Source organism: Microtus pennsylvanicus, chromosome 1, assembly GCF_037038515.1.
Source record: "Microtus pennsylvanicus isolate mMicPen1 chromosome 1, mMicPen1.hap1, whole genome shotgun sequence".
NCBI lineage: Eukaryota > Metazoa > Chordata > Mammalia > Rodentia > Cricetidae > Microtus > Microtus pennsylvanicus.
In genome coordinates this window covers 217,791,042-217,802,003 of record NC_134579.1, presented here as the reverse complement: position 1 = coordinate 217,802,003, position 10,962 = coordinate 217,791,042, and the positions used below count along the sequence as shown (strand labels likewise).

General features: G+C 51.4%; 1 protein-coding gene across 1 annotated transcript; it reads left to right on the top strand.

Annotated features, from left to right (window-relative positions):
• Positions 1 to 9,989, top strand: Ttll2 (tubulin tyrosine ligase like 2). Its single transcript, XM_075944021.1, is given in 7 exon segments — positions 1 to 119; positions 2,006 to 2,060; positions 8,175 to 8,261; positions 8,425 to 9,249; positions 9,251 to 9,551; positions 9,554 to 9,798; positions 9,801 to 9,989. Coding segments are annotated over 7 exon segments (1,821 nt in total).
• The last annotated feature ends 973 nt before the right edge of the window (positions 9,990 to 10,962 follow it).

The window sequence follows — 10,962 nt, the reverse complement described above, 5'->3', positions numbered from 1 at the left end:
ATGACGATGTTGGATGTTGCCACTGCAGAGATGACCGATCACGCACAGAAGAGCCCAACTCTGCACGGTGGGGTGGAGGAAAGCGGTATTCTGGGGTCTGCATCCTTGGGCCTTGCCGGGTAATGAGGGTCAGGAGGAATGGGAGAAACCAGGAAAACCTCAGGGAAAGGAAAACCAGGGCCCAGTGACGGACCAGGCTCTGACTAGGACTGCGGTTCTTTGTGCTGGGACATTTGGTTAGAGGAGGAATGAGGCCCATGGCCTGTACGAGCACAGGACGACTCCATGTGGATGATGGGACAGGAAGCATGGACTCTCTGCTGTGCTGGAATGCGACATGAAAGCAATGACATTTTCTGGAACGTCAAAGTCATCTCTGTCCCCAACAGTCTTCCCAGCCAGGTGACAAAGCCCACCCTAGGCACAGCGCCTGCACCTCGGGAGAGATGGACTTTCGTGTATGGTCCTCCAGACTTCGGGGATGTCCAAGGACTTAAAACAGATGTGACCATTTTATAATCATGGCAGAGACACATGTAATTAACACAGAACAGACAGGCCTAAGGGGCCAAGGAGTGCTTATCTTTGGGGAGATGGTGGGGAGGGCTCTTGGGGCTCTGCTAGGGCCAAGCATTCTGTCTCTTGCACAGAAGAACTTAGTTATATGAGTTCAGAAGGCAATGCTAGGGATGGATTTGGGCCACAGTGGTGGGCACACCACTACTTTACCTCCTTCCACGGGACAAGTCAATGCTTCTCTGGGACTGCTCAGCAGCCACAAGACCAGACTCGGAGTGGCTGGTACGGGGCTACCACATTCTTCCCAGCCTTCCCATGAGATTATGTGGGCACGCAGCCCAGGAGAGAACTGAATCAGAACGAAACCCAGCAGGAGTCAAGAGAGACCCAGCTCCCAGCCAGGCAGTCTGGGACTTGTGAAAACATGGTGCTCAGAAGATGTGTCTCCATGTCCAAGTGCTCTTGGCAATGGCCTAGGGTGGTCCCCCTCCCTCGGCTCTGATGTTCAAGCAAAAAGCGAACACAGCTTCTAGTAGCTCATCCTTTCAAATGGAGGGGAAAATTAAAGACTGTTGAATAAATTGAAGATTTCCAGGTCATTAAAATAGCTAATCCAGACCCAGAAACTGCCTTGCTCTGCTACCTCCTGGACTAGATACACTAATCCAAATAATATATGTCAAACCCAGTCTCCTGTGTATGCCCATGAAAAGCACAAACTTAATTATACTTCATTTTTTACAGAATTTACTGGCATCTAGAGCTGTAAGGTAATGAATAATTAATAGTAAGAAAGAAAAATGACTTGAGGGTTGCATACCACCAGCCCTGCTAGAGTTCAGCCAGCATCTTAGGTATGACTTAGTGTATCTGAAATACATTAACAGTTAATCAACAGTCGACGGTGCTGGCAACTGGGTGGGCTGAAGGCCCACTGAGAAGGATTGCCCGCTCAGAGCAAATCATTAGATGAGTCCTCTGGCCCCCAAGGAGATTCACCGCCTTGACAGTGCTCAGGCCCCTGTCGTGGACGCTGGAAGGAGTAACAACAGCCTTAGCTGAGGGAGGAGTGTGGTCAGGATCGCTGGAGCTAGCAGAATAGTAAAGATTTATTCTAGAAACCCATCTGCTTTTGTGGATAAATACTACACTGTTTCCTGGTCCATGGCACAAAGAGATCCCAGGAAGCCAAGTCCCACCTCCAGAGGAGGCTAACGCCTTGATCGTGACAGGTGGGTCTCAGAGTCCCCAGGCAGTGACACTGAAGTTCCCAGGGCACAAATGAGCCCCTCTGGCCCTCAGCTGCTAGGATCCCGGCTGCCAGTCTTCTCTGAGGTAGGGAAGGTCTTCCCTTTGTGAGGACAGCAGACTGCATTGCTAAGCAACAAGCACTTCTGCCATCCTGCCCCTGTCCACCTAGCGGTATAGGGGACAGCACCCACTCTTGGCGTCTGGACCCTATGAGAGCCATTCCTGTACTTTTTAGGTTGGGTGTGGGGACAGATCAGCAGAACCTTCTGGAGAGGCAGAGGCAGAGGCTGGTCAGTGAGTACGTACTGGCCTGCACAACACCACAGAACCCGAGTAAGGGCCTTAGCCGGAGAGGTAGACTGAGTCACCCAGGCTATGTACCTACAGGCATGCTTCAACCATAAATATGCATCTCCAGGATGCCCTGGGTGCTGGCCATGCAGAGCAAACAGTACTGGAATTCATGTCTGTGATAAGGAGGCCAAGGGGAGTGTTCCCCCAAGCGAGTAGAGGAGAGTCAACTGAGTTCAACTCAAACCCTTTGAACAGCCAGTGTTTCCAGGATGGGTGTTGATGTTGGGTGCAGGGATGAACAAGGTGGCCTACTGTGACATCTGGCCATTCCCTTTAGGTATGTAGGAAGTACCGTGGGTCCTACTAGGGAAAAGGAGGTGCTCCTTAGAGGAAGGGGGAGACTCAGAACTGTCCTCATTAATGTCCTCATCCATCCTCTGGACATTATATTGAGAAACTGCGACTCAGGAGGGCAGGGCCCAGCTGGAGGAGGCAGGTCTTTGAGAGCCACAACTTGCCGTCCTTCTCCTGTCTGCTCCTCTATGTTTCCTGCCACCACGGGATGAGCAGTTTTGCCACACACTCACCCTCCTGGGATAGTCTGCCTCCCCTTTAACACAAGCGAGCCAGCCCATCAGCTGTGGTCAGCAGCTAACATCAACCCTCCCTCCTCTCAGTTCCTCCCAGGGTTTGTCACAGGGGTGCCGGAGCCCTGTGGCTCCGATCTGTCCCCACTTGACGTCTAAATGACTGAAGCTAAGCTGTGTCCACTGTGATGGGGTCACTGTGTTCCCAGGGTTCTCAGAGACCAGGAGACCCCACAGCAGACGTAGGGAGGAGGCTCTTACCAGAAGAGAAGGGCCACGCACCACCAAGATGCACACGACATGCAGACCACCCCAAGAGTCCAGAAAAGATGGCTAATTCATTTTTTCAAAAAATATGCAAAGTGCAAATCAACCTTTTAGGTAGGAAGGTGCATACCTTTAATTCCAACTTGGGAGTCTGCGGCAGGCAGATGTCTTTGAGTTTGAGGCCAGCCTGGTCTACACAGTGCGTTTCAGTAGAGCCTGCCAGAGCTCTGAGAAACGTCGTCTCAGAAAACAAAATCACAAACAATAACAACAACAAAACCCACAAAAGGTATGGTTTTTCTGTCTTGTATTTTCATGTGCTAGATGCCAGCATTGACAATGCTTAGTCTTTAAGTTTCCCCCTAGGGAGACAGACTCCCTGCAGTGGTGGAAGCTGCTTTGGGGGATCCAGTAACAGGCTCTCCTGGAAGAGCACCTCTGCTTACGTGCCAATCATTTCCCCTCTGAGTTCCTACACGACTGAAGTTCACATCACATGGCCTTGCACTTGGGCTCGATCCAGGGCAAGAGGAAAGGCACCGTCTGCCTTTTAAGCGGAGAACATGCCAAGAAGATAAAAATGTGAACACAGAGAGGCCTCCCAGTTCTGATTTGAGAGCCTGTTTCAGGAGGAAGAAAGACTGAGAACTTGTCTCTGTTACGGACATCCTTGGCCTCTGGGTGTTGCCTCCCACCATGCGTTGCCCAGAAACCTCCTGGTCTGCAGACCTCCCGAGAGAGACAGGAAGCCTTGTGTTTCCCGTTTCCCTGAGTTTCTTCGCATGGGATTCCACCTGCCCTGGATTACATCCAAGTATGGGAAAGAGGGGCCCTTTCCCTTCCTGAGCCTGGAATGCTTGTAGCCAGGGTTGAACCAGATGCAAAAAGCTCATCGAGCCCGTAATCTTAACAATGATACTAGAGAACCTGACTACAGTGTCTACAGAGTCAGGGATTGGTGTTCATTAGCGATGTCTGCGCTCTGGTGACATTCGTGTGGCTGACACGGGCAAACTGCATATACGTGTGTCTGTCTATTGGCAGCATGCTTGAGGGTCCCAGTGCCTTCCCTTGCCATCACTGCCGTACCGTTAAGTGGTGGTTCGTGTCTTCCTTGACAGGAGAACAAGACCTGGGCACACAGTGGAATGCATCTGCATGACTTCTCCTGCAGGCAGGAACTGGTGACTGTCCTGGTTAGTCCCTAAGGTCTGGGTTGACATCATCCTGCTCTGAAGTGGGCCTTCAAGGTTTTGTGAGGATTCCTGGTGAGGCAATCCCTAGCGAAATACCGCAATGGCTCTGGGTTCCTTCTCCTTCTGGGTCATAGGTGTAGTGGAGAGCTAGATATCCTTAGGCAGTTTTTATGTGGTGGTCTGGCCTTGGTCTCTGGGGATGCCCACACAGGGGCTTTCCATGTGAAGCTTTGGTGCCAATCCAGTTCTTAGCAGTGTGTGCTGGCAATGAGGCCAGGACTCTTGCACATGTTACACACACACACACACACACACACACACACACACACGCACGCACGCACGCACGCGCTAGACCTGCTAACTGGCTCCCCCAAGAGGAGGCTGCTAGATTATATGAGTTGGAAATCACAAGGCCGTGGATATAAGGGCTTCGTGTCTTTTGTATTTGGCTCAGCCAGCTTATTGTAGCAGCAGGAAAACTACATTCAGAGTTAGCGGAGTCCCAGGCAAGCTGAGGATTTTGTCTCCAAACTAACATTTGCTAAGGGTCGAGAGAATGTTGGTGGCATCCCTGTGGCCAGCGCACCTGGCAGGAACACCTTCAGGGAAGAAGCTTCCTGTAGCTCACAGTTTGAGAGGGACTTTGGTACCCCACGTTGGGCAGGCATGGCAGGAGGGTGTGGCGGAAGAGGTGTGAGGCACAGACAAGACACCGAGGCCACACACACAGATACTCCCCCCCAGATACTCCCCCACCACACACACAGATACTCCCCCCCATAGATACTCCCCCCCCACAGATACTCCCCCACCACACACAGATACTCCCCCCCCACACACACAGATACTCCCCCCACACACAGATACTCCCCCACCACACACACAGATACTCCCCCACCACACACACAGATACTCCCCCACCATACATACACACAGATACTCCCCCACCACACACAGATACTCCCCCACCACACACACAAATACTCCCCCACCACACACACAGATACTCCCCCACCATACACACAGATACTCCCCCACCACACACAGATACTCCCCCACCACACACACAGATACTCCCCCACCACACACAGATACTCCCCCACCACTCACACAAATACTCCCCCACCACACACACAGATACTCCCCCACCATACACACAGATACTCCCCCACCACACACAGATACTCCCCCACCACACACACAGATACTCCCCCACCACACACAGATACTCCCCCACCACACACACAAATACTCCCCCACCACACACACAGATACTCCCCCACCATACACACAGATACTCCCCCACCACACACAGATACTCCCCCACCACACACACAAATACTCCCCCACCACACACACAGATACTCCCCCACCACACACACAGATACTCCCCCACCACACACAGATACTCCCCCACCACACACACACAGATACTCCCCCCACACACAGATACTCCCCCACCACACACACAGATACTCCCCCACCATACACACAGATACTCCCCCCACACACAGATACTCCCCCACCACACACACAGATACTCCCCCACCACACACACATTGTTAGTGGCTAAAGAGTGAGGTAAAAATCTGGGGTGTTTCATGGAGATGCTAGGATCTGTGACATCTCTGTCTCAGAATGGAACTGTTTTCTGACCTTTGGGATTAGGGGTTCACTTTGGTGCCAGACTCCTGGCTTCTGACCTCGGTGAGAGAAACTCTGTGGGAAAGCAGAGAAACTGCCGCAGAAGTGAGCAGCGGGTGAGAGTCACCAGAATGACTTGTGCTCGGGAGCGCTTACTCATGGTTGCCATGGGAATGTTCAGAGATCGGGGAGATGGCTCAATGGGTAAAGTGCCTGTCACACAAGCCTGAGGACCAGGGCTTGGGTCCCCAGAAATTGCGTAAAAGCTGGGCGGATGCAGGAACCCATCTGTACCTTCAGTGTGTGGGAGGGGAGGCAGAGGATCCCAGGAGCAAGCTGTCTAGCAATACCAGCTGAAACTAGTCTCACTGGGTCAGTGAGAGAGCCAGCCTCAGTATCAAAGGTGGGGAGCAGTTGAGGAAGACACGTAGCATCAACCTCAGGACTTTACCCATGCACACACACATGTGTAAACACACATGTGCAAAAAACTGTATAAAATGTCTGACTTCGGTCATTTACAGAGGGCTGTGATGCCTGTCTTCTTCCCTCCTTGTTCTTTGGTTTCCTGGCTTCTCATTTACCCCATCGTGTGCAGGGCACCTCATGCAAAGACAAAGCAGACTGGCCTTGTGTAGGTGAGGCGCTCGAATGGCCTTCTCATGCCTTTTGACCTGAAGAGGACCATGAGGGACCATGCAGATACTCAGACATCTGGAGAGACACCTTGTCCCAATCCTCCCAGCAGAGAAACCATCCCGAGGAAGGGACCCTTCAGACCAAGCCAGCAGCAGGTGTATGAGCCCCTCAGGGCTGCCTGCATGACCTTCAGTAGAACCCATTTGAGGAATGGGTTAAGGTGCTAAGTGGATCTCTTTTTCACTCGGACTGAAGGGGTCAGTACGGATGAGCATATTTTTTTTATGCCGTGCTGGCTGAACTGGAGTTCATCCCATTGGGGATAAAATGAAATAAGATTGGCTTTTCCTGACAGTAGAGGATGTGAGATATTGCCACACCCTAAGAAACAGTGTGTCCCCGGATTTGTCTGCACAATAACAAGGCATGTGCTGGGCTGTGTAACCTCTGGTCCAACAGATCTGTGACTGACAAGTTCAGATTGCTCATGCTGCCAGGCCCCGACTCTGACTGAAGAGACCAGGATGCATTCTGGGACATTCGCAGCAATCAAAACTGTGCAAGCCCCATGCTCAGCTTTCTGGGAAGCTGATAAAACAAGAGCAAATTCCTACTAATAAGAGTGCATGCTGGGAGTGGGCCATTCTGATCAGGGAGAGACGCATGTTTGCCTGTGGGCCTTGGGCCTCTTTCATCAGGCCCCATGGTTCCTGAGTGACAGGGATCCTTGCTGAAAGCCAGAGGCTGCCATTACCAGATCCTGTGTTCCCCTGTGGAACCCCTGGTCCAGACAAGACCAAGTCCTTATCATGACCACAACACAGCTATAACCCACACTCTGGTCTACACCAAAGACCACGCCACAGCCCCACATTATGGCCCATACCATCCTTTTTACATCATCGCCTTTACACCACAGTGCACACAATGCCCGCGCCATACAGCAGCTTCTGTAAGTAGATCTGGAAGCGTGCTGGACTGTTCAGTAACTTCTTATGAGGAGCACCAGTCTGCTTCTGTGGAAGAAGGGAGCATGCGTTTGCAGACTTGCACATCTCAAGGTGGAGCACAGCCATGCTGCAACGCTGTTCTCGTTTAGATCCTCAGCTGTGTTCTGAGGTGGGGCGGCAAAACATGGGCAAGATCTGGCTTGAGTTTTCTGACTCTGTTTTCCCCGCCCACATTGGTAACTTAGGCTCCACAGCACTTATGGACAAACCAGCTTAGGAAGCATTCCTGTTTCTTAGAGGTGGACAGTATTAAGTGGGATGCTGGCGCCCAACCCAGGGCTTGCCCACTCTGAGGAAGTGCTCTACCACTGAGCTACACTTCTGCCAAAGAGAAGCATTTTGACTTTGACTGGGTAACTGGCCTGCTGCCCTTCCAGGCTGAGGAAACTCTCAGGAACCACAGAGCATTGCTTCAACCTTCTCTGTGTGTGAGTGTGTCAGTGTGCACTCAGGCTGTGCAGGTGGGCACACCCTCATAAGTGTGTAGACCCAGGAGCTGACACTGAGTGTCTTCCTCTCTCATTCCCTACCCTATTCCTTGAGATGAGGTCTCTCACAGAGCTGGAACTAGCTCATTAAGTTTAGCTGACTGGCCAGCAATCTCCACTACAGCACTTTGCTTCTTACACAAGTGTCAGGGATGCAGACTCAGGTCCTCATGCTTATGTGACTGAACCCTCCTTCCAATCTCAGTCGTCTATAAAAACATTAATAGTCTTTTGGTTACTAATTGCTGTCGTTCTATACACGAACAGTACTGATCGCAGGGAGAGACTAGCATAAGTGCTCTGAAGAGTTTGGGTGGCGTGACCGCAAACATTTTCAGCCTATCACCAGAGGGACATAATACGTGGGTAAGCAGAGAAATGGCAGGCTTGGGAGGAGGTGGGCTTGTCTGCAGAGTAGGTAGGAAGGGCCCCTGGGTACAGAAGCAGGAACCTAGAGGGCAGGACAGAGGGCAGCAGGCCATCTCCCGTCTGAAGCTGTTGTCTAACCGCCTGCATGATCAACGTTTAGAAAAGAAACCCTCTGAGGATGGAAGACGAAGCCCCCGGGGCCACCCTGAAGCCACTGGTGTTCCGAGTGGAAGAGAGCACACCCAGAGTCGTGCAGAGTGTCCTCCTGGAGCACGGGTGGGACCAGTTTGATGAGCAGCATCAGGACATGGAGGACTGGAATCTCTACTGGAGGACGTCCTCCATCAGGATGGCAGAGCATGTCAATGTCAAACCCTGGCAGAGGCTGAACCACCACCCGGGGACAACCACCCTCACCAGGAAGGACTGCCTGGCCAAGAGCCTGGCGCACATGAGAAGGTTCTATGGCTAGTCCCTCTATGAGTTCACGCCCCTGACGTTCATCATGCCCCGTGACTACACCAAGTTTGTGGCCGAGTACTTCAAGGAGAAACAAGTTCTGGGTACCAAACCTACGTACTGGATCTGCAAGCCAGCAGAGCTGTCTCGGGGGAGGGGGATCATCATTTTCAGCGACATTCGAGATCTCATCTTCAAGGGCACGCATGTGGTACAGAAATACATCTGCAACCCTTTGCTCGTGGGCAGGTACTAGTGTGACCTCCGCATCTACGTCTGCGTCACTGGCTTCAGGCCTTTGACCATCTATATGTACCGCGAAGGGCTGGTGCGCTTCACCACTGAAAAGTTTGACCTCGGGAATCTGCAAGACGCTTATGCCCATTTGACCAACAGCAGCATCAACCAATCCAGAGCCTTGTATGAGAAGATCAAGGAGGTGGTGGGTCAAGGCTGCAAGTGGACGCTCAGCAGGTTCTTCTCCTACCCTCAGAACTGGGATGTGGATGACCTGAGGTTGTGGCGGAAAAATCAACCACATGGTGATTCTCACAGTCGTGGCCGTGGCTCCCACTGTCCCTGCTGCCTACAACTGCTTCGAGCTTTTTGGTTTTGATATCCTCATTGATGACAACCTGAAACCGTGGCTTCTGGAAGTCAACTACAGCCCTGCTTTGTCCTTGGACTGCTCCACAGATGTCTCTGTGAAGAGAAGCCTTGTCCACGACATCATTGAACTGATTTATTTAAACGGCCTACGAAGTGAGGAGAAGAAGTGCAGCAGGGCTTCTCCAGGCAGCTCCAGGGTCTCCTTCGCCAGGAGTGACCTGGCACAGCCTCGGATCCCCTTCCCTGCGTGTCTCTCATACGCTTTGCCAGCAGGACGTGCAGTGAAGCCAACTCGGCTGTACACAGAGCCACCGACATCCATCCCAAGCTCACACGGACCTCCCAGCTGAGAGAGATGATGAACAGGCAGCATGGACCCCTGACAAGAGAAGCAGCCAAAGGCAAGCCAAGGCCCAGGGCTTGGCACATGCCTCGCAAGGCACTCTCTTCATGTGCACCGTCAGCTCAGCTCAGCCACAGCCCCACAGGACCAAGGGGCACAAGGCCGTCCTCACAGAAGCTGGCTCCACACCCAATGACCGGGCAGGCAACTTTGTTCTCATTTTCCCTTTCAATGAGGCTACTTTTGGAGCCTCCAGAATTGGATTAAATGTCAAAAGAATAATCCAAGAGCTCCAGAAATTAATGAATAAATAACTCTCAAGTGGTAAAAACTAAAATCGAGAAGCGAGGTGGAACTTTGGAAAACTAAGGATTTCTAGTTTTCTTTTCTTCCCTTCTCTCTCTCTCTCTCTCTCTCTCTCTCTCTCTCTCTCTCTCTCTCTCTCTGTGTCTCTCTGATACAGGGTTTCTCTACATAGCCCTGGTTGTCCTGGAACTCACTCTGTGGACCAGCTTGTCCTATGAACTCAGAGATCCATGTGCCTCCAATAGGCGACTCCATCAAACACTGATCACACGACCCTGTCCCGTGTTAGGTTTCTCAGATGGCTCGGCAGTATATCAGGGGCCACCTCTTAATTCATGTTGTCCAGCACTACAATCCAACTGTCTATTCCTTATAACATGTGAAAGACACGAGAAATATTATAACATTTAAGGAGATTTCTTAGGTTAAATAGTACAAAATAGGCAGGAATCATCTTTATTTTTAATCAGCCATTGTTTGTCAAAATTATTTTGGGGGGCTGATGTGGGATTCCCCTCTGTATGCTGTGAATATGTTTTATTACCATTGGTTAATAAAGAAACTGTTTTGGCCAATGGCTTAACCGAGTAAAGCCTGGTGGGAAATCCGAACAGAAAGAGAGAGAGTAGGTGGAGTGAAGGAGACGCCATGTAGCTGCTGAAGGAGGAGGACCCAGAGCCTTTCCGGTAAGCCATACCCTTGTGGTGATACACAGATTAATAGAAATGGATTAATTCAAGATGTAAGAGCTAACTAGAAATATGGCTGAGTCATTGGCTGAACAGTGCTGTAATTAATACAGTTTCTGTGTGATTTTTCAGGTCTGGGCATCTGGGAAATGAAAGAGCAGTCTCCACCTACAGGGGGCTGGGAAGCTGGCTCAGTGAGAACCCACGTCTGATTCCCAGCACCCAGACTGGAAGCCAGACATGATGGAACATGCTTGCGGCCCCAGCACTGGAAAGAAAAGCTTCAGCAGGC